This window comes from Neoarius graeffei, chromosome 6 (assembly GCF_027579695.1).
Source record: "Neoarius graeffei isolate fNeoGra1 chromosome 6, fNeoGra1.pri, whole genome shotgun sequence".
Taxonomy (NCBI): Eukaryota; Metazoa; Chordata; class Actinopteri; order Siluriformes; family Ariidae; genus Neoarius; species Neoarius graeffei.
Genome location: NC_083574.1, coordinates 93,756,832 through 93,781,580, shown reverse-complemented (window position 1 = coordinate 93,781,580; position 24,749 = coordinate 93,756,832). Strand labels below are relative to the sequence as shown.

Below are 24,749 nucleotides of genomic sequence, written 5' to 3'. Positions count from 1 at the left end.
ATGGAGAATGAGCGTTGAATATGGGTTACGATATTGCATGGTTGTCAAGACAACATGACGTCACACATCAGAGATGTAAAACTTCCGTGCTAGTGAGTGACTGGGACAATTTGTAAACAAACATGGCTGCCAGGTTTGCTTCGCTTTGCTAAATACAGAAGATTTTGAGATAATTTTGACAGAGAAAGACACGTTGAACATCCAAAAGGAATGTGTATGTGGAATAATAATAATAATGGGGGCGGCACGGTGGTGTAGTGGTTAGCGCTGTTGCCTCACAGCAAGAAGGTCCTGGGTTCGAGCCCCGTGGCCGGCGAGGGCCTTTCTGTGCGGAGTTTGCATGTTCTCCCCGTGTCCGCGTGGGTTTCCTCCGGGTGCTCCGGTTTCCCCCACAGTCCAAAGACATGCAGGTTAGGTTAACTGGCGACTCTAAATTGAGCGTAGGTGTGAATGTGAGTGTGAATGGTTGTCTGTGTCTATGTGTCAGCCCTGTGACGACCTGGCGACTTGTCCAGGGTGTACCCCGCCTTTCGCCCGTAGTCAGCTGGGATAGGCTCCAGCTTGCCTGCGACCCTGCAGAACAGGATAAAGCAGCTAGAGATAATGAGATGAGATGAGATGAGATGAGATGTTCCAGTGTTGGTTCTCCATGTCCCAGATGGAGCTCGGATGGAAAAATATGAGTGGTGTATTTCCCAGTAAAACACTCGCGTCTATATAATCTATTCAATTATATTCCATGTGAACATCTTCCTTCTTCACGAGTTGATATGCCATTGATCATGATGAAGAACTAGTATGCAAATTAGTCTCTGATGTCACATAGTCACTTTTAGTGCTCCCTTTAGCTATTTTCCCCTGAAAAGAGTTGGCAACACAAAGGCACGCCTCTGTTTTATTCAAACTCCGCCCCCCACCCCTACACCCATGCGTAACGCTCACTTAACTCCTGAATTAACGCTTACGTCTGTAGTTACAGTCCATCAGCGGTCTGAATGCTGATGAGACCAATTTCAGGATTAAATCCTCAGTGCATGCACTTAACTCACTCTGAAAGAGTGAAATGGATTGTGACAGTCCTGCAGCACTGCTGAGACGCGAACCGCAGATCTGTAGCTGTAAGAAAAATGCTGCACTGCAGACTCAGTGGTGCTTTAAACATATTCACCCCTGAGGGGACAGGGCTGTAAGGGTTGATGTTTTAACTTGAGGTAACAGTCCTGAAGGAAGCAGGTGAAGGTGTGTGTGTGTGTGTGTGTAGACTCCGAAGTGACAAAGGACACAAGTGTATGTACTACTGAGGACCAAATGTCCCAACAAGAGTAGTAAAATCAGACAATTTTGACCTTGTGAGGACATTTGGATGGTCCCCACAAGGAAATTACTGTTGTATTTTTTAAAGGAAAAAAAAAAGCCAAAAAGTTTCCTTGTCATTACCGAGGTTAAGGTCAGGGTGAGGTTGAGGTGCGGCACAGCATTAATTAACCGCAATAATAATTATGTCAGTGGAAGGTCCTCACAAAGATAGTGAGACAAATGTGTGTGTGTGTGTGTGTGTTTGGACATCACTGAATCCTGGACATCCATCGGGACTGCAGGAGGCTTTTCATACCCACACACACACACACACAGGGTGTAAATCCGCAGCTCTTGGACGTTCAATGCAGCACAAAAGTACTGCACTGCTTCCTGCTCGCGCATACCAGAGAGGCAGAGAGACAATGATGCAAACAAATTAAAGGCAGAGAAATGCTGAAAAAGAGGAAGTCATGTGACGCGTTGCTTCTTTCATGCAAATGAGAGTAAATATTTCCCTCTCTCTCATTCTCTCTCTCTCATTCTCACTCTTTTCTCTCTCTCATTCTTCTCTCTCTGTCTCAGTCTCCCTCCCTGTCTCTCATTCTTCTCTCTCTCTCTTTGTGTCTCTGTCTCTTTTGGTCACATTCTCCTCTCTCTCTCTTTCTCTCTCTGTGTCTCTGTCTCCTTCAGTCTCATTCGCCTCTCTCTCTCTCTCTGTCTCTCATTCTTCTCTCTTTCTCTCTCTCTGTCTCATTCTTCTGTCTTTCTCTGTCTTGCTTTCCCTTTCTCTGTTTCTGTCACTCTCAGTCTCATTCTCCTCTCTCTCTCCTTCTTCTCCCTCTCTCTCTGTGTCTCCGTCTCTCTCAGTCTTATTCTCCTCTCTCTCTCAGTCTCCCTCCCTGTCTCTCATTCTTCTCTCTCTCTTTGTGTCTCTGTCTCTTTTGGTCACATTCTCCTCTCTCTCTCTCTCTCTCAGTCTCATTCTTCTCTCTGTCTCCTTCAGTCTCATTCGCCTCTCTCTCTCTGTCTCTCATTCTTCTCTCTTTCTCTCTCTCTATGTCTCATTCTTCTGTCTTTCTCTGTCTTGCTTTCTCTCTCTCTGTGTCTCTGTCTCTCTCTCCCTGTCTCTCATTCTTCTCTCTCTCTGTGTCTCTGTCTCTCTTGGTCACATTCTCCTCTCTCTATATATATATCTCTCTCAGTCTCATTCTTCTCTATCTATCTATCTATCTATCTATCTATCTATCTATCTATCTATCTATCTATCTATCTATCTATCTAAAATTCTTCTCTCTTTCTCTCTCTTGCTCTCTCTCTCTCTGTCACTCTCAGTCTCATTCTCCTCTCTCTTTCTCTCTCCCCTTCTTCTCCCTCTCTCTCTGTCTCTTTCAGTCTTCTTCTTCTCTCTCTCTCTCTCTCTCTCTCTCAGTGTCCCTCCCTGTCTCTCATTCTTCTCTCTCTTTGTGTCTCTCTCTCTCTTGGTCACATTCTCCTCTCTCTCTCTCTCTCTCTCTCTCTCTCTGGTTATTCATCCTTTCAGATTCCATCACATTGGATAAAATAAGACCATCTGTCAAATGAGTGATTCCAAGTAAAAATGGTAGATCGATGAAGAAAAGGAAAAGGAGCAGTCATTCACTGCAAAGATATCCGAAGCAATATGGCTTTTCAAAACAGAATTATCCATGACAAAGACCTTAAATCACTAATAAACGCTAATCGTGACAAACTCAGCTTTCACAAGCTGCACTCAGAGCATATTAGAAATATTCGTGATCTTCTTGTACAACCCCAATTCCAAAAAAGTTGGGACGCTGTGTAAACTGTCAATAAAAACAGAATGTGATGATTTACAAATCATGGAAACTCTGTATTTCATTGAAAATAGTACAAAGACAACAAATCCAATGTTGATACTGAGAAATTTTATTGTTTTTTGAAAAATATATGCTCATTTTGAATTTGATGTCAGCAAAACGTTTCAACAAAAATTAGGACAGGGGCGTGTTTACCACTGTGTTGCATCACCTCTACTTTTAACAACACTCTGTAAACATTTGGGCACTGAGGAAACCAATTGCTGTAGTTTTGAAAGAGAAATGTCATCCCATTCTTGCCTGATAATTTATAATTTCAGTTGCTCAAGGGTCTCCTTTGTCATATTTTGCGCTTCGTAATGCACCAAATGTTTTAAATGGGAGACAGGTCTGGACTGCAGCATGCCAGTTTAGCACCCAGACTCTTTTACTATGGAGCCATGCAGTTGTAATAAGTGCAGAAAGCAGTTTGGCGTTGTCTTGCTGACAGAAGGAAGGCCTTCCCTGAAAAAGATTTTGTCTGGATGGCAGCATATTGCTCTGAAACTTATATATATATATATATATATATATATCATTCAGCATTAATGATGCCTTCCCAGATGTACAAGCTACCCATGTCATGTGCACTAATGCACCCTCATAGCGTCACAGATGCTGCTTTTGAATTGTGCGCTGATAACAAGCCGGATGGTCCCTCTCCTCTTTAGCCTGGAGGATGTGGTGTCCATGATTTCTAAAAATAATTTCTATGTTTGATTCGTCAGGCCTCGGGAAAGTTTTCCACTTCACCTGAGTCCATCGTAAAAGAGCTCGAACCCAGAGATGGTGGTGGTGTTTCTGGATATTGTTTCTATCTGGTTTTATCTTGCATTTGTGGATGCAGTTGTTATGTCCCCGAGAATTAAGTCCAGGGACTGGGGGAGGTAACAAAGTACGTCAACCGAGAGAAGAAGAAAAAACAAAATAGAGGGGAAATGGAAATACATGAGTAAGTGAGTTTATTTATAAAACAAACAAAAAAAATAAAGGGGTCAAAACAAAATGGAAAGCAAAACCCAAAACCACTCCCTATGAAGCAGTGGTGGCTGGTAGTCTTTCAAACAGGGGAGGCTGGTGGGTTATGATATTTCCAGATTTTAAAAGAAAAAACACATCAATTTTGCCCATACTCTTGCCTCTGATCTGGCTGATTGTTGGCAGGGTCACACACTGTGAAATAACAGGTTCTTTTGGCCCATTAGCCTACTGTCCAATATACATGATGGTGGTGTTGGGGGGGGTATATTTTAACATTTTATATTTTAAAATTGTGGCATGTTGTTTAAAAATTGATCATTATTGAAAGCAGCTCTTTGTCAGGAACCTCAGCAGTAGAGCCGGGTGCCACACATTTCATTCAATGACACTTTCCCTATATTTTACTTATTTTGACTGAGAAATGTTTTATTGACAATTTTGATAACCCTTCACTTTTAATCCAGGTCTGTAGTGTGAAATGTTTTCGGCTGTGTTTTTGTTTAAAAATGTTTTCCAAATTGTAGCTGTGTTTAATTCATATCCAGAAAAATATATATTCCAATATAATATACTCAGCATAAACATTTTAAATAGATTCTATATTTTTGGTCCATCCATGACATATTACTAAAGTAGCCTATTTACTGTTGTTGATGTGGGTCACTTGCTGTTAGCCAATTCACTTTCTCGTACCAGGAGAGCTGAAAGGAACGAGTATTATTCCCGACCTTTTTCACCAAGTCAGTTTGAGGCGTTGGTCTACCCTGCTCTTTAATTTTAATTTTTTCCTCGAAAGGAAGACTGGCAAATGGCTTCGCCAAAATTAAATCAGCAATGCTTGGCATCCGTGTGCAGCTTTCTTGCTAGCTGACTAGCCCCCTCAAGTTCAAGTTCAGTCACTCAAATAAACGAAATTTCTGGAACTAAGATAGCAAACTTGACAACACTATATTTACACTTTATTTACAATGAAAATATATACAAACTAAAAAAGCTGGTAGAAACCGTATGTAATGAATGAAATCGAAATGTAAGCTGATCTCTTACAATACACCACAGCACTTGCGAATCCGCATGGGACTGAACTGAAATTCACCGCTGCCTGTCTATAGTTGAAACGAGCTGTCAATCAAAGAAAATATCCGGCCGCTTTCACCAATCACCAGTCTCCTCGCGGAAACTGCCATGCCCCTCCCATGTGAGGCTCGGAGTCTGTGGGCAGGCATTTTCGCAGTATTTGTCCAATAACTGTCTTGCCTTTTGAGATTGAAAGCGCAGAGCTCCCAATGCCATTGAAGTCCACTGAGGCTGGGCTGCATCGCGCTGTCACGAGGGGCAAAAACTCACGCACACATTAGGTGAACTGGGGAAAGTTATAACGGAATGATTTCGCACTGTAGTTGGGTTGAGCACATATATTTCTATGATTCGATGTTCATCATTTTTAGAGGAGGCTGAGCCTCCCTCGTTGTCTTAGAGCAATCGCCCGTGCTATGAAGTCAAGGTTGCGCACCTAGGCGCACCGCGACACCACTGTTAACACACACACACACATACGTACAGCGTAATCACTGTTGACTGAAATCAAATTTCAGTTATCCACACAGCATAACTGCTGTAATCCAAAAAACACACACAGAGTGATCTCTGTAATACAAGGTTAAATTGCGCATGCATGCGTACACACAGCATCCACACTGCTGTCTTGCCAACGGCCCCGTCCGTAGGTTTCGCCAGCTCTTTTAAAACAGCCGCTTCCGGTGAACAATTAAGCACCGGCGCAGCTAACCACTCACAGCAACGGTGGAGGGTGGTACCTGGAGAGAGACATAATAAAACACACCCCCAACACCACAGCCGTAACAGCAGTAATGAAGTGTTTTCACAGATGATGGTTTTCTGAAGTGTTCCTGAGCCCATACAGTGATTTCCACTACAGACACGTGTCTGCTTTTAATGCAGTGTCTCCTGAGGGCCTGAAGATCACAGGCATCCAATGTCAGTTTTCAGCCTTGTCTCTCGCATACAGAGATTTCTCCAGAATCTTTTAATGATATTATGGACCACAGATGATGTTATCAACAAATTCTTTGCAGTTTTACATTGAAAATGTTTCTTTATTCTTAAATTATTGCACTGTTTGCCCACACAGTCTTTCACAGAGCGGTGAACCCCGCCCCATCTTTACTTCTGAGAGACTCCGCCTCTCTGGGATGCTCTTTTTATACCCAATCATCTTACTGACCTGTTGACAATTACCCAAATTATTTATTTATTTATTTTTAGTATTACACAACTTTTTTTTAAAGTCTTTTGTTGCCCCGTCCCAACTTTTTTTAAACGTGTTGCTGATATCAAATTAAAAATGAGCACATATTTTTCAAAAAGCAGTAAAATTTCTCAGTTTCAACATTTGATACGTTGTCTTTGTATCATTTTCAATGATATATTGGGTTGCCATGATTTGCAAATTATTGCATTCTGTTTTTACGTATGTACAGTTTACACAGCATCCCAACTTTTTGGAATTGGCATTATATGAAAATACAGGGTGCCTCAGACTTTTGCACAGAACTGTATGTATAGTTTTAGATGAGACTTTTAACAGGAATGATGCAACAGTACTGTATATCAGGAATCAGGACGAGATCTGTGAAATTATTTTGAGGCTCATATGCAAACCAAGGTTGAAATACGTAATCGTTACCAGGATACCAGGAAAGACACACTGCTGCTTTCTGAAGTGATTTATACTGCGTGTTTTCTGAGTAAGATGACAAGCAGTGCTGTGAGTCACCCTGAAATGAAGAGTCATTCACAGTACCTCACAGTCAGAGTGTCAGTTCGCTCGGACGTTTTAACTGCGCACATCAAAATGCACCAGCTTGAAGATACTACATCCTGTCATTGTGTCTGAAACTACAGCCAAAAATCAGCCCTGGTATTTCCAGTGTCGTTTCATGCAGAGCTGTAAATGCCACACCAACTCCGAAGGCTTTCCCTTTCAGCAAGGCTAGCTAAGGTTAGAAGAAGAAGCCTTTCTTTGTCACATGTACACTCAAACACAGTGAAATTCCTCCTCTGCATTTAACCTACGGTATCTGAAGCAGTGAACACACACACATATACCCAGAGCAGTGAGCAGCTATGCTACAGCACCCAGAGAGCAGTTAGATGCCTTGCTAAAAGGCACTTCAGCCATGATACAGAGGGAGGGGAAAGTACTGTTCATTCACTCAACTCCCCTCACGTTTTTCCTGCCGATATCAGGAATCAAACTGGCAACCCTTTGGGCCCAAAGCTGCTTCTCTAAGCTTCAGGTCATGGCTGCCCCCATTAGCTGGCTACCATAATCATTGTACTGTGATTACTGTGAACTGATGTTGTAAAGTGAACACATTGGTGGTCAGATCAGGATTTCACAAACACACTGCTGTGGGATCACAGTACAGCACTAAACAGCTAATGGTAATGAGCTAACAGGGTAATGGTAGCATGCTAGCTTAATAGACATTACATTGCATTCATGGTATTTTGCAGACGCTCTTATCCAGACTGATGTACAACATACCCAGAGCAGCAGCAGTTGGGGGTTAGGTGCCTTGCTCAAGGGCCCTTCAACCATTCATGCTAGTCCAGAGAATGGAACCAGTGACCTTTTGGTCTGAAAGGTTCCAAAGCTCCTTCTATAACCATTAGGCCATGGCGTCCTCCATGGCTTTCGCCTGGTTGGTACTCATTGAGCATAAGAGATTACTGTCTTAAACATTGTGAATTGATAAATGTTACATTTCTGCCCATCCATCCATCCATCCATCCATCCATCCATCCATCCATCCATCCATCCATCTAATCTTCTCGAACATATCCTAACCTTCTAAATAGGTTCTACCTCAAAAGAAATAATCTCTCATCGCGTTTTCCATAGAATCTATTTGGATTCCCATACACTAGCAGTTATTGCCCTTGGGAAAGAGGACATATAGTCGTTATTGCCCGTCACTGAGGAGACGTAGACTCAGCCCTAGTGGAAGTCTCCAGTGAGGAGTGCTGATTGCGAGGTCCCATACAATTGAAACTCCCAGGCCAGTGGGGGAGGGGATTCCCTGTTGAGGCTGCACACAGTGTGTTAGCGTGAGCATGTAGTCTATAGGAAATGAATAGTGTGTTGGATTAGCACTAATCCGATGTTTTGGAAAATCAGAAATGTTGTCTTGGACCCCTCTGGGGTGTCACCAATCCATGTGCAAAGTATGAAGTATGTGTGTCCAGCTGTGCCAATTTGCATAGGTGAACATACAGACAAGATGGACCAATGTTTTAGATTCCTCAGTTGAACAGTCCCCACCCCCAAAGAGTATATTGTGTACTTTCCATGATGCAAGATTATACCTTGGTTCTGTCTAAATTCTTCATGTAGGATTCATCAGAACCTCATCTCATCTCATTATCTGTAGCCGCTTTATCCTGTTCTACAGGGTCGCAGGCAAGCTGGAGCCTATCCCAGCTGACTACGGGCGAAAGGCGGGGTAAACCCTGGACAAGTCGCCAGGTCATCACAGGACTGACACATAGACACAGACAACCATTCACACTCACATTCACACCTACGGTCAATTTAGAGCCACCAGTTAACCTAACCTGCATGTCTTTGGACTGTGGGGGAAACCGGAGCACCCGGAGGAAACCCACGGGGAGAACATGCAAACTCCACACAGAAAGGCCCTCGCCGGCCACGGGGCTCGAACCCGGACCTTCTTGCTGTGAGGCGACAGCGCTAACCACTACACCACCGTGCCGCCTCATCAGAACCTCTCTTTCAGAAAAGCTAAAAATCATTACCCGAGGTTCACCTGTCCACCACGTTCCTGGTCTTGTAGATTCTCTATTTGCATACTTGACGATGATTGATTCATGTTATGATGCAATAACACTCACCAGTCCTGAACTGTTCGAATGGGATTTTCAGCAAACCTGTTGAAACCTGCAGTCAAGTCAAGGTCCCTCTTACACTAGAATCTGGTAAACTATGGGTGGTAAAAGAGAGCAACTGGACTTACTTGAAGATTCTTGAAGACGTTTCACCTCTCATCCGTAAGGCTTCTTCAGTTCTGTCTGACTACCTGTTAGTTAGACAGAACTGAAGTCTTTTGGATGAGAGGTGAAACATCTTCAAGAATCTTCAAGTAAGTCCAGTTGCTCTCTTTTACCACCCACAGTTTACTATGACCTGGATGACTGAGAATCTTCACAGGCTAGAATCTAATCTTCTCAGGCATTCTCCTGTCCCAGGACAACTCTTTAAGGTGTATGGGTGTGGCACCGATCTCAGTTTCGATAGCCTTCGGCCTCTCACCTATACAGCTAGGGTTACAGTGGGGGGGCTAGTCCTCTGGTAACCACGAGAGTTTGACTTCCCACTCACATCTGTATTGCAGCATGTCTTGCAGTCAGTACCATTTTTATGATGGTCATTGGTATGACCCGACCACAAGTAGAACTTGCGGTCTCCCGATTGAGAGGCAAATACACTAACCACCAGGCCAACTCACAGTCTGAAACAGTGCAGTGCAGTAATTCCCTTTTTTACCCTTCAGCACACTATTAAAAAAAAAAAAAACACCTGAAAGGATTTAACCAGAGAAAAGTTTGATAAAGTTTAGGGTGACTTTAAAGCAACACTGCGGTCAGCATTTATATGGTATTTCAGCTAAGATCTAAGATATGTACTTTATGTACATAATGCACCCTGGATAGGATGAATTTCGATCAATCTGCACCAGAGCGTGGCTCAGCCTGATTAAGATGCAGGAGGACACTGTGCTGACTCAGTGCTATTCATTAAATAGTTTGATATTAATATTACCTCCTTTAGGGAGGACACTGTGTGGTTCAGAGTGCTGTGCGGTTTGGGGACAGATATGATAAAAACAATGAGGAGATTTATGAACCTACTGTACCTCAGGACAATACAACTGTTTTTTGTTTGTGGAAATAACAGGGATCAAGGCTTAAATATGCAAATTATAATATAGTAGAAGAGACCCTGGGGCGGCATGGTGGTGTAGTGGTTAGCACTATTGCCTCCCAGCAAGAAGGTTCTGGGTTTGAACTTCATGACTGATGAGGGGCCTTTCTGTGTGGAGTTGCATGTTCTCCCTGTGTCTGTATGGGTTTCCTCTGGTTTCCCCGACAGTCCAAATATATGCAGTTAGGCTAACTGGCTAATCCTAATTGTCCATTGATCAAGCTTAGAAAGGGATGGGGTTCACCAAGTTTAAATGCCCTAGACACACCAATGATGGACTGTTATGATGTAATCAGTGGTGCCCCTATGGCCCTTGCTGGCTATGGGAAGAAGATAAGATAAGAACACTGTAATCTTGAAGAAGTGTCCTCACTTATTCAAAGGGCTGTTTGAAGGTTTTCCGATTTTGGTTGAGTTCTTTCTGTGTTTGTATGGTTTGTTCTTTGTGAGAATGTTTTGCTGATTTTGCCTCTTTGTCCACTGATTGTGGTGTAGCTCCTGACCCAGTTTTGGGTGTTGGTTTCCTCAAGCCTTGGTCCGCCATGGGTGATACGTGCTTTGCTCGATATGGACGGTGGTTTGCTTGTTGCTCTCTTCAACATCAAGGTTGCCGAATGCTTTGCGCAGCTTTGTTTCTGTGCTTGATTTGTGGATCTGTGATGCAGGGTGTTCCATGTGCTGTTGTGATGGCTGTGCAGGTCACCTTCATGCACCTTTTGGTGGGACTGTGGGCAGCTACACCAGTAGAATTACATCCTGACCTCTTTTGGTGGACTTCCCCCCATTTGTTTTGTGATTGCAAAGTGACCTTGGGTATGAGAAAGGTGCTCTACAAGTTGAACTTTCTTCTTCTTCTTCTTCTTCTTCTTCTTCTTCTTCTTCTTATCTCATAGCCCACCTGGATCTATTTTATTGGTATCTTATTTTCTTGTTTAAGTGTTGAGAAGGATGATGTGTTACACTTTTCACTCCAGAGTAACTCATTTGCTATAGAGAACACACATTGGTTTTGGCTTGGGGAATTAAAGCCTAGAAGGAAAGCACATAAAAGCTCAAAGCAATGGAAAGAAATGCTGCACAAGCTGGTCCAACACCATCCAGCATCTTGGTTTGCAAAGCTTGGTATTGAGAAGCTTCTCCCTTTTCAGACAGCAAAATTCAGCCTGAAACCTTAGATAAGAAGAAAACTATGTTGCTATACCAAAAGAGCTGCTTTCCATTCTCCATGCAGTACAACACTGTGTAATAGAACAGAAATGATATTAAAATATATAAATAAATAGAATAAAAAGTACTAGGTAAAGTGCATAAAATGCTGCAAGCAAAAAAAAAAAAATGCAATAAAAAGACAAATGGGGGGTGAAGGAGTGATGCGGAGAGATTGAATGGCATGCTATCCCCTAAGGTTCATTCCGTTAAGCACTCTGAAGGCTAAAGTGAGTTAGCCATGTCTCAGCACAGATCTTATTACAGCACCAACCCAAACAGATCAGTCACTTTCCATTTCTCCAGCTCCTCATACTTACACACACACACACACACACACACACACACTCTCTCCCTCTCTCCTGACACTCTCTTTCACATCTCTTTTCCATCTTTTTTTCCATCATCCAGCTCGTGTCACATGTCAGGTTGGTGCATTCGCTGTTCTCTGCTCTCTGTGGCTCAGCGGTTCGAGTAATGGGGTTATAAAGCAGTGCAGCACTTTGTGAGAACCAGCATGAAAGTGTGACTGAAGGGTCAAGCCATTAAAGTGCCTGCACCCCAAGGACCGCACCAACTCCACCGAGAGGCCGCGTTACCATGACACTATCATCGGAGTGGTCAGAAATCAGACTGATGTGGACCTTATTCAACCCTTTCCAACTGGTTCCTCAGTAAAAGTCAGCTAACTCATTCTCCTCACCCTCCATCGGTGTGTTGCCGTCAGGACGGTTGGCGAAGACCACGTCCACGTACTCCAGCTGCATTCTCTGTAGGGAGCCTTTAAGACCTGGAAAGAAAATTCACCTGAGTGAATAGACAGAAATGTGAATGTTGCGAATACTGATTAATAATACAGGGTTAGAGGCAGTTAGCCTTTTAAAGTTCTGCTTTTGAATTTGCTCAAGACATTGTGACAAGCTAAATGTCTCAAACCTTTTCAGGAACTTGTTCAAAAGCACAAGATTTTTTATTTTTTTTAGAACCTCATGAACTATTGGTGTGTTTCCACCTTCGAAACCTTTTAAGAAACCCATGAATTTCTTTAGGGACCTCAGGAAATATGCCACCAAAGGAACCTTTTTGGAAACTTATGAGCTTGTTCAGGAACCCAGGGACATTGTTAGACATCCAGAAATATTTCCAGGAATTATTGGACTTTTGGTACAGTTCCACCAGAGGAGCTTTTTCAGAACCTCAGGAACCAGGTTTTTATCATTATTATCATGATGATTGTTTAAATAGAAATTTCAGAACTTGCAGTGTGCGCCACCAGAATAACCTTTTTTAGGAATCCAGGAACTTGCTCAAGACTACAGGATTGTTTTTAGAAACTAAAGCAGTTTTTCCACCAAAGAGACTTTTTCCAATAACTAAGGAATTTTATTTAGAAACTTAGGAACTTTTGGGGGCGGCACGGTGGTGTAGTGGTTAGCGCTGTCGCCTCACAGCAAGAAGGTCCTGGGTTCGAGCCCCGGGGCCGGCGAGGGCCTTTCTGTGTGGAGTTTGCATGTTCTCCCCGTGTCCGCATGGGTTTCCTCCGGGTGCTCCGGTTTCCCCCACAGTCCAAAGACATGCAGGTTAGGTTAACTGGTGACTCTAAATTGACCGTAGGTGTGAATGTGAGTGCGAATGGTTGTCTGTGTCTATGTGTCAGCCCTGTGATGACCTGGCGACTTGTCCAGGGTGTACCCCGCCTTTCGCCCATAGTCAGCTGGGATAGGCTCCAGCTTGCCTGCGACCCTGTAGAAGGATAAAGCGGCTAGAGATAATGAGATGAGATGAGATGAACTTTTGGTGTATTTCCAGCAAAGAAACTATTTCAGAAATGTATGAACTGGTACAGGAACCTAGGAACTTTTTTGGCATGTTGTTTCCATGAAAGGATTTTTTTTCAGGAACAAAGGGACTTGTTCAAGAACCCAGGAACAATTTTTAGAAACTCAGGAACTTTTTGTGAGTTTCTACAAATGGAATCTTTACAGAATCCCATGAACTTGTTCAAGAACTGAGGAATAGTTTTGAGAAACCATGGACCTTTTGGTATATTTCCACCAAAGTAACATATTCAGGAAAGGAACCATTCTTGGAACATAGGAAGTTATTTCAGACATCAGAATGTTTTGCTAGAAACTCAGAAACTTCTGGTATGTATCCACCAAAGGAAATTTGTCAGAAATGTATGAACTTTTTCAGGGACATGGGAACTTTTTTTTAAGGAATTCAGTAACTTTTGGTGTGTTTCCACCTAAGAAACCTTTCCACAGGTAGAGTTATGTGATGGGTAGGATACACACATACAATGGAGATACGGATAGACATGGGTTCAGATGTGTTTCTGAGCTGTGGTGAGTTGTGCTGTCTGGTGGAAAGGCTAGAACAGAAAGCTCCATCTGACAACCTAGAGTTCATCTTTGAGTTCCTCAAGGTTAATCTTTAAAGATGATCTAGAACCCAAGAACAGCGGGTTTCCATTTGAAAAAAAGGTTGAACCCCTTTAAAAATCTGGAACCATTATTTGTCTTTGGAGGAATCATCAAAACTACAACAAAAAATTTGCAACTAATACCAAGTTTGAGCTTTGCTAATTGGTCAAAAACTCAAGCTACACAAAAATGACCAATCAACACACTCCTCCAGGAATTAGGGAACTAGTTACAGAACCAGTCAGTTCTTCAGAAACGTCTGGAAACTTGGTGGAAATGCTCCTTTTGTGTTTGGTGTGATGAGCCTGTTGTATATGGTCATAAAGTATGCAAACATAGTGAACTTCCTCTTGGGAAAACATTGAGAATGTTATATATTTAACCGATGACTGAAATCAAGTGCAGAGCAGAAAGCAGGACTCATTAGCACTGCTCTAACTGGCCCCTGGAGTTTGGGAATGATGCGCAACATTAGCACGCTCCCTGGGTGAATGGTTTTATGAGCTTTTCCCAAGGAAGCAGCAGTTCTCAGTGTGTAAGACTCTTTACATCTAAAGCTGTGCTGTAGGAAGCTCATTTCTGACAGTATGCTGCTGGAACTCCATGTACGGTAGCCTGCATCCATTAGCTTCAACTACCGAGCCATCCACAGCGATACTGTATATCTGAAGCATGGGAATATAATTGACCAATTTTTTCTCTTGAAATTACTTCTTAAAGCCACTATGAAGAACAAACTGTGCTGTGGAAGTGGAGAGTCAGTGAACTTGTCACATTTTTTTTGGTTCGCTTTGGTTTAAATTACTCAACCAAAAGGAGTTCTGTGTTACAACTGATGCATTTGTATCATTTATATCAGGCAAAATCAAATTTAAATGATATACATTCATGAATCCATGTGATACACCTCGAATTACAATCCATGACTTGATATCCATTACAAAGCTGTATTATCATTGATTGATGAAACAGAGCTTATCAAGATGTTCTCGTTTTTTGTCACGATCGCTACACTATAGTATGAAATATGGATATTTTGGTTTAACCATAATTCTAGAACATCTTCATGACTAAGCTCTTTGCACAAACACTTATGCATTTGATTTAATACTACTCTTGCGTTAACAGTTCATTCATGATACTCGCAATAGCAGGATCTGATAGTCTGTGCAAAGCCCAATATTTGCAAAGCCCCTTCAAGCAAGCTGGAGAAAGGCTTCAGACCTTATATATGCTTCATGGTTAATTCACAGCTAGGAAGTTAGCAAGCTAATGTTACCCCACTGCAAAGTAGGTTGTGCTCTTGCTAACAGTGTGTTCAGTAGAAAGTGGATAAAACCCATGATATTGGTTTCGAGACACTCTACCAAGAAATTATTACATGTGATTTTCATTGAGGGCGGCATGGTGGTGTAGTGGTTAGCACTGTCACCTCACAGCAAGAAGGCTCTGGGTTCAAGCCCAGTGGCTGACAGGGGCCTTTGTGTGGAGTTTGCCTGTTCTCCCAGTGTCTGCGTGGCTTTCCTCTGGGTGCTCTGGTTTCCCCCACAATCCAAAGACATGCAGGTTAGGTTAATTGGTGGCTCTAAATTGAATGTAGGTGTGAATGTGAGTGTGAATGGTTGTCTGTGTCTATTGCCGCTTTTCCACTACAAACGCGGCTGAGTTGGGCTGAGCTGTGCCGTGCTGAGTTGGGCTGAGTGGGGCTGTTGGAGTTGCATTTCAACTACAACCACGCTGAACCGTGCTGGCTGGAAGTGGGTGGACACATTGGGTGGAGTTAGCGAAAGTGGGTGGACGTCACGTGATGTCGTTAGCCGGTGCAAACAGTGACATCAGTGACCTTTTAAGCGGTAGTCTCACGACCCAGATAGTAAACAATAAACATGGAGTCGTTAGTGTTGCTGGTCTTGGTGCTGTGGCTTGTTGTCACCGACAACGCCAACAGATACTGGCAAGAGCGTATAGATGAGGCGAGGCGCATAAGGCTTCAGAAATTCTCGTAATTCGTAATTCTCCTTCTTCCGGGTTTGCGGTGTTTACAGATCCCAGCGTGCTCGCGGGGCGTGTGTGGGCGTGTGAGGACACTCCTTCTCACCAATCAGTGCACAGGGGAGTGTCTGCTCATGCCCCTAGCCCCACTCGGCTCGGTTTGGCTCACTTCAGCCCCACTCCAAAACCGTGCGAGTTTTGGGTGCTAAGCAGGGCTGAAGTGAGCTGAGTCGTGCTGCTCTGAGGTAGTCGAAACGCGAGTCGTGTCGGGCTGAAGCGAGCTGAAGTGAGCTGAAAAAGGGTAGTGGAAAAGGGCCATATGTGTCAGCCCTGCGATGATCTGGCGACTTGTCCAGGGTGTACCCCGCCACTTGCCCATAGTCAGCTGGGATAGGCTCCAGCTTGCCTGCGACCCTGCACAGGATAAGCGGTTACAGATAATGGATGGATGGATTTTCATTGAGTTTTTTTTTAACCACCATAATAACCTACAGTACCGCGAGTTGGCCAAGTTCAGGGTTCTCCAAAATATCTGAAGTAGCTGGCTGAAAAGATGTAGTTAAGGCTAATGCTAATGCTCTAGGGTGGGTCTGGGGGCATGTCCCCCTCAGAAAAATTTGAAATTTATATGCTTTCTGGTGGCTTCTGGTGCATTCTCAGCTAATAAATGACTAACCGTTTCCCTGCAAAATACTTGCAAAATATGTATGAAATGTCCCTCCAGATGTTTGTGTGCTTGGCTTTCTCAGTTACCCTCTGTAGTAGTAAGCTGCCTGGCTCTGTAACATAACTACATACACTACTGCGTGGTCACATGTTCTGGCTCAGCCAATCAGACTGCGAGAATCAATCAACAAATATGGTGTCGCTTCTGGTCATGACCCAAATCGAAGACAATTTCGTGGTGGAATAATTGGAATTGCAGCAAATTATGGACAGCAAAGATGATATAAATCCTTTAACAGTGAAAGGCAAGTTTTTTTCCTGGGATTGAGTAGCCGGTGCAGACCGTCTGTGTAGCTGGAGAAAACCACTGGTTGCTGGTGCTTCTGGACATCTTTGGCTTAACGGTTAGCATGTCTACTTCTCGACTGAGAGCTTGTGAGTTCTACTTTCAGTTGGGTCATACCAAAGACCATCGTAAAATGGTATCTACTGGCATCTGGTGAGGTTCCACAAAACAGATGTGAGCATGGAATCAACCTCTTGCGGGGACCAGAGCAGTGGTTGCGTTAGACTTTTTCATTGTCCGTCATTTTGACGGACAGGGTCGTAAAAATTCCGTCATTGTCCATTATTATCTGTTATTTTATTTTAACTTTTAAATGACAATGTATATAGGCAATAAATGCTATATATTTAATAACTTGTGTTTTCATGGACTCATTTTCATTTAAAAATTAATTCACAGAACAAGCTTGTATTATTTAATCATTTATGTATTTATGATGCAAAAAGATGAACAGAGATTCTGACGTTCGGTCACTTGTGAACCCATTTTCCCTCCGCTAAAAACATTGCGGCTGTTGTGCCTTAACGGGCATATGAACAATGTTATTTTACAACGTAGCAAGACAATTGCAGTTAAAATATGAACAGTCCACTACAACGGTTTAAGTGACGATCTAATTTGACCTGTTTGCGTGAGCTCAAACCTTCCTTCTGGCCCGCATGGATTTAAATTGGGAGCTCGCTTGTGCATAATCAAAGTCGTCAATGGAGACTGCTGCCGAGGCAATTGTCATTAAATTTTGCATCTTTGCCTCGGACAGATGACTTCTCATTGACGTTTTAATTTTATTCTGAAGGCTGAACCCGCGCTCTGCTGCGACACTGGAGACTGGAATAACCAGCGCCACTTCAGCCAAAGTTCTGAAGTCGGGAAACATTTCTCCCAGGGAAGTGATCAGAAGCCGGCAAGAGCCTCTGAAAGTTGGATTTCCCGACCCTGCTAGTACTCTCTTCATAGGGAGGAAATCCTGCAGCATGCGGTCTTTCTGCACCAGTGGTGTAGCTGCACCCCGCGGTGACCCGTAGTGGGCTGACACGGAAGGTCTTAAATAAAACGAAGTTATGTTTAAATGTTAGTTTGTCTACCCGTGCTCTCATTAAAATGATAGTTTAGCAGATATTCGAGCAGTGATGTTCCTAAGCTTGCTGGGGAAGAATACAATAAATCGACATTTGTTTCATTTTAAAAACAAGAAAACAACTAGCCTAAATGAGCGCTATTGTACAGGCAGGGAAACGACACAAACAACCCAATGCATCTCTTTTTTTAATAGCAAAAATGACGTGTCTTCTGCAGAGAAGGGAAACATTAATACATCTCACTGTGCTAGTGGTTAGAAAAGTCAGAGCGCGGTCAGGAGCGCGATGGGCGGAACAGCCTTGCGCAGTGCCTACAGTGTATACATGAGTAGCCGATGCACTGAACATCAAGACTGCCGCAACGTCGGCTCAGATTGAAAGTGATGGCAGTGAAGACTATGTATATTGTATGTAAGAAAACTCTGCCACAACTTGCCAATCATTTCAACTGTGTGTTTCATTATGTTTTATTATTGTTATTATTAGGCTGTTATTGGTAATGGTAATGGTAAACATCCGTCAAAATGACCGACGGCCTTCAGATTTTTCCGTCATAGCTAAAAAAAATCCGTCAATGATGGACAATTGTCGGTTAACGCGACCTACGGACCAGAGCACACACCCCCTCCGCCCCCCCCCCCCACTGTGGTCCTGTCCACACGGCAACGGATTCAGGTGACTCCGATACAATTGCTTATCGTTTAGGCCTGGCGTCCACACGGCACCGGCGTTTTGGGTGCCCAAAACGCAATCTTTTTGAGAACGGGTTCCAGAGTGGAAAGATCTGGCAACGTTGCCATTGTGAAGTCGTCTGGATGAGTAGAACGTATTTGTTTACGATGACGTCACAACCACATGACTGTAAGTACTTCATGCCGGGTAGAAGTGTAATGAACTCGATGCGAGTTGTCAACAAATCCTATAACTTGGTTCATGAAACGCGCTTACAAAATATTTTCACTGTGAATTTTTGTGTAATGGTGCAAAGTGAGAGAGAGAGAGAGACTCTGCCCTTAGGGCAGAGTCAATCCCGCCAGCAAAAATAGGGAAAAAAAGGAGCGATCTCACCTCTTCAGATGTTGGTTTAAGTCCGACAATACATTCCTCAAAAAGGGCGTAGAAGAGCAAATTAATCCATCAACGTGTAGCATTCAATTTATTCCGGACCATTAAAGACGCCGCCTTCCGCGTAGAATCATACGTCATCCTCGCCGCCATATTGGATAGGTCAAAGCGGAGAATAAAGATTCATGTGCTGCATTTAACTGTACCAACAGGTTTACCATCCAAACAAGATCACATGGGATTACCTTTCACAGGTGAGAAACAACAAATTAATCCATCAACGTGTAGCATTCAATTTATTCCGGACCATTAAAGACGCCGCCTTCCGTGTAGAATCATACGTCATCCTCGCCGCCATATTGGATAGGTCAAAGCGGAGAATAAAGATTAGCTGCGTTTAACTGTACCAACAGGTTTGCCGTCCAAACGAGATCACATGGGATTACCTTTCACAGGTGAGACTGGAAAAATACTTTTCATTGTATTTGGTCATTATAATGTAATTTTACGAACAGATTTTCCTGACTTTGTGGCTAATATGAAGTCTCACGCATAATAGTTTATGCGCATGCGTCCTTACTTCTTCTATTGTTCTGGTGTCTCCGAAGGGACCGTCTTACAGCGCCCCTAGAGGTGTGGCATGTGTATTGCATCGTTTTCAGCAAGCGTTGCGTTGCCATATGGACCTGATATTTTACTGATCGTTGCCCATTTGGACGTGATATATTTTTAAATAACATCTCGTTACTGTTGTCGTGTGGATGTAGCCTGTAACCCTAGCTATTTAATAGGTGAGAGGCCGAGGGCTATAGAAACGGAGATCGGCCTCGCCCAAGGTGCCTTGTAGCATGGGAAGGACTTTGATTGAATAACCCACAGGAGTGCCCAGAATATTTAATGTTTCTTCCTCATGTTGAGAATATTTCCTACACCTCATGTTGATGTTGGTATGAAGGACAAGTCACGCTTTCACTGTACTGACTTATATAAACAATGCTACTGGAAAAAAAGGGTGACTATTTCAAAACAGAATGTGCCATAGCCTATCGGAATCCATCTTTATCCATATACAGTACAAGCATGGGGAAGCCATGGCCTAATGGTTAGAGAAGCAGCTTTGGGACCAAAAGGTTGCTGGTTTGATTCCCTGGACTAGCAGAAATGGCTGAAGTGCCCTTGAGCAAGGCACCTAACTGCTGCTCTGGGTATGTTGTACATTGCTCTGGATAAGACCATCTGCTAAATGCTATTAATGTAATGCATGGAATATAGTGCGAGTGCATTTTCTCTCTCGGCGCTTTCTCACAATTAGCATGCACAAAAACAGTACGCTAACAGTTAGTTTGGAAATGTGTACAGATGTCAGGTTCTTTTTAAAGTATAACTTCACCCCCAGCTCTGAGTGTAACTCCACCCATTAGGTGGAGAGGACGGGGTGTGGATATGTGAGGCAGGAGTACCAAAAGGTCGACTCTACATCAGCATCGACCTTGAAATGTTCAGGATGATTTTTAACCAGTAGATGGCGTTTTGAGCTGTTTTCAAACCCATAAATGCTAATTTTTTAAAATCTTTTGTCAATATTAACACCAGCACTATTGTGTTTCATCACAGTACAGTCACAGTGTTTAGTTTACAGATTAAAAAGCACATTTAAATCTGCACTACATCTTTAAATTACATAGGTTTTGAACGGGCGGCACGGTGGTGTAGTGGTTAACACTGTCGCCTCACAGCAAGAAGGTCCGGGTTCGAGCCCCGTGGCCGGCGAGGGCCTTTCTGTGTGGAGTTTGCATGTTCTCCCCGTGTCCGCGTGGGTTTCCTCCGGGTGCTCCGGTTTCCCCCACAGTCCAAAGACATGCAGGTTAGGTTAACTGGTGACTCGAAATTGGCCGTAGGTGTGAATGTGAGTGTGAATGGTTGTCTGTGTCTATGTGTCAGCCCTGTGATGACCTGGTGACTTGTCCAGGGTGTACCCCGCCTTTCACCCATAGTCAGCTGGGATAGGCTCCAGCTTGCCTGCGACCCTGTAGAACAGGACAAAGCGGCTACAGATAATGAGATGAGATGAGAAGTGTGGACAAATCCTGCTTTTTTCCCCCCGGACATGCACTTGTGAATAGATGTAGTGAAGTCACAGTTGCATGAGTGCATTTCGATAAAACAAAAGTGTGTTACAATTGTGCCGACTCACTCCTGGAGTAAATGTTTCATCTTCAGCTGACAGATGTAATCCCCGCCCTTCAGTGATTTCCAGGCTGCAGTATATCGCACACACTATGGGTGCTGAGTAAAGCAATTAGAAGTGACTCCGCCCTGCATTACACAACTTAAAGGAACAGTCCACCGTACTTCCATAATGAAATATGCTCTTATCTGAATTGAGACGAGCTGCTCCGTACCTCTCCGAGCTTTGCGCGACCTCCCAGTCAGTCAGACGCAGTCAGACGCACTGTCACTCCTGTTAGCAATGTAGCTAGGCTCAGCATGGCCAATGGTATTTTTTGGGGCTGTAGTTAGATGCGACCAAACTCTTCCACGTTTTTCCTGTTTACATAGGTTTATATGACCAGTGACATGAAACAAGTTCAGTTACACAAATTGAAACGTAGCGATTTTCTATGCTATGGAAAGTCCGCACTATAATGACAGGCGTACTAACACCTTCTGCGCGCTTCGGCAGCGCATTGATATCTGAGCTCAGTATCATCCATATCTGTCATTATAGTGCGGACTTTCCATAGCATAGAAAATCGCTACGTTTCAATTTGTGTAACTGAACTTGTTTCATATCACTGGTCATATAAACCTATGTAAACAGGAAAAACGCGGAAGAGTTTGGTCGCATCTAACTACAGCCCCAAAAAATACCATTGGCCATACTGAGCCTAGCTACATTGCTAACAGGAGTGACAGCGCGTCTGACTGCGTCTGACTGACTGGGAGGTCGCACAAAGCTCGGAGAGGTACGGAGCAGCTCGTCTCAATTCAGATAAGAGCATATTTCATTATGGAAATACGGTGGACTGTTCCTTTAAAGGTAGGAATATTCACAAAATGTGCACAATGTCTTGTAACAGATGCAGATTTTTGTTCTTTTTATTTTAACAGAACTTGCGAGAAATGATGAGTGAGTGTGTGCACTGATTCATCTTAGTCAAACACATTCACTTATTTGTAAGCATCTCATGGTGACGTGGCACTGAGCCACTGTTCCTGTGCGCGCGCGCGCACACACACACACACAGAGAGAGAGAGACGCAATTCTGTGTGTTTAAGACAGTGTGTGCATGCTTGAGTGGAGTGTAGAGTGTATATATATATATAATGTATGTGTGTGTGTGTATGTATGTATGTATGTATGTGTGTGCGTGTGTGTGTTTTCTGAGGTTTGAGGAGCCCAACATTTGAACTTTACTCAAGGGTGCAAAGTCATTTGACTTGCACCAGATGGACAGAGAGAGAGAGAGAGAGAGAGAGACAGAGAGAGAGAGAGAGAGAGAGAGAGACAGAGAGATGGGGGAGAGAGAGATGATATGAGAAATGGTGGAGAAAGAGACATGATATGAGAGATGGTAGAGAGAGATATGGGGAGAGAAATGGGGAGAGAGAGAGAGACATGGGGAGAGAGAGATGACATGAGAGATGGTAGAGCGAGAGATGGGGAGAGAGATATGGCGAGAGAGAGAGAAATGGGGAGAGAGAGAGATGACATGAGAGATGGAAGAGAGAGAGAGAGAGAGACATGATATGAGAGATGGTGGAGAAAGAGACATGATATGAGAGATGGTGGAGAGAGATATGGGGAGAGAAATGGGGAGAGAGAGAGACATGGGGAGAGAGAGGTGACATGAGAGATGGTAGAGCGAGAGATGGGGAGAGAGAGAGATGATGAGAGATGGTACAGTGAGAGATGGGGAGAGAGAGATGACGAGAGATGGTAGAGAGAGATATGGGGAGAGAGAGATGACATGAGAGATGGTAGAGGGAGAGATGGGGAGAGAGATATGGGGAGAGAAATGGGGAGAGAGAGATATGGTGAGAGAGACATGGAGAGAGAGAGAGATGTGGGGAGAGAAATGGGGAGAGGGAGAGAGAGAGAGATGGGGAGAGAGAGATGACATCAGAGATGGTAGAGAGAGGTACGGGGAGAGAAATGGGGAGTGAGAGAGAGATGGGAAGAGAGAGAGAGAGAGAGATGGGGAGAGAGATACGGGGCGAGAAATGGGGAGCGAGAGAGAGATGGGGAGAGAGATACGGGGAAAGAAATGGGGAGAGAGAGATGGGGAGAGAGAGAGATGACATGAGAGATGGTAGAGAGAGATATGGGGAGAGAAATGGAGAGAGAGAGAGAGAGCGCTATGTGATAGAGCTGCTGTGAGACAAGCACTCAGTCCCTACAGCACACACACACACACACACACACACACACACACCGAACTGTGCATGTCTGTCCACAGCACCTCTACTCTCTTATACACATAGGATTATGGGTAAAGACGATCATTTTGTGTGTGTGTGTGTGTGTGTGTGTGTGTGTGTTTTGAAAGACAAACTGTCATACATTACCTTCTATTATATGCTTTCTGGAAAGCCCTCTCTCAGTCTCAGCTCTGTGAACACACACACACACACACACACACACACACACACACACACACACACACACACAAAATCAGCTTGAACAAAAGTCATTCAGCTTCAACATCTGCACCATCCTTCTTGTTTCTTTGTACCTCTGTCTGTCTGTCTGTCTGTCTGTCTGCATTTATGACTTTGCTGATCTGTTCACTGCGGACCCGTCTGTCTGCCCTCTGAGAATTCCTCTCTCCCTCCTTCAGGCTGAAACTAATTCATTCCTTTCTTATAACGAAGTGCCTGCATATCAACACTCACACACACACGCATTCCTATTTATAACTGAGAATTCTGCAGGAAATAGAAAATTCCTTCCCGCTGTAACCTTATCATCACTTCCAGCCGAGACGCTCCACGAGGACTGTTTTGTCGTCTGCTAGACAAAGTGCTGCATCATCACCTGTGTGTGTGTGTGTGTGTGTGTGTGTGTGTGTGTGTGTGCGTGCATAGTGTGTATGATGTGGTGTGTGTCAGGAATCTCAGCAGAGGTAGAAAGTATAGAGTACGGTTACGTTAATAGATTTTTCAAGACTTGACAAAGAAGAAAAATCTTCACAATTATAAAAGATCAGTTACTCTAATCGATGCATATTTTGGAAGTCATATTCAAGTTAGGGCGGCACGGTGGTGTAGTAGTTAGCGCTGTCGCCTCACAGCAAGAAGGTCCTGGGTTCAAGCCCCGGGGCCAGCGAGGGCCTTTCTGTGTGGAGTTTGCATGTTCTCCCCGTGTCCGCGTGGGTTTCCTCCGGGTGCTCCGGTTTCCCCCACAGTCCAAAGACATGCAGGTTAGGTTAACTGGTGACTCTAAATTGACCGTAGGTGTGAATGTGAGTGTGAATGGTTGTCTGTGTCTATGTGTCAGCCCTGTGATGACCTGGCGACTTGTCCAGGGTGTACCCCGCCTTTCACCCATAGTCAGCTGGGATAGGCTCCAGCTCGCCTGCGACCCTGTAGAAGGATAAAGCGGCTAGAGATAATGAGATGAGATGAGATATTCAAGTTATTCTTGCACTGAATTACTTCTTTCTACGGACTATTAACCGACTATGTCAGCATAGTCGGTTTGGACACATCCATACACACCCAGTGTCCTTCAGCAAGGAAGGAGGAAGCTATGTTGATCAACCAGTGGTGAACCGTTACTATTAGAGCTGGGACTTCAGACAC

At 43.8% G+C, this 24,749-nt stretch overlaps 1 protein-coding gene across 1 annotated transcript in view; it reads right to left on the bottom strand.

Annotated features, from left to right (window-relative positions):
- Positions 1-24,749, bottom strand: part of kcnab1a (potassium voltage-gated channel subfamily A regulatory beta subunit 1a) — a 292,071-nt gene that overhangs the window by 24,745 nt on the left and 242,577 nt on the right. The window contains exons 7-8 of the mRNA XM_060923049.1: positions 23,514-23,557; positions 12,074-12,160 (exon numbers count right to left, since the gene is read on the bottom strand). Of these exons, the coding sequence (XP_060779032.1) occupies positions 12,074-12,160; positions 23,514-23,557 (131 nt within the window). The remainder of the gene's footprint in view (positions 1-12,073; positions 12,161-23,513; positions 23,558-24,749) is intronic.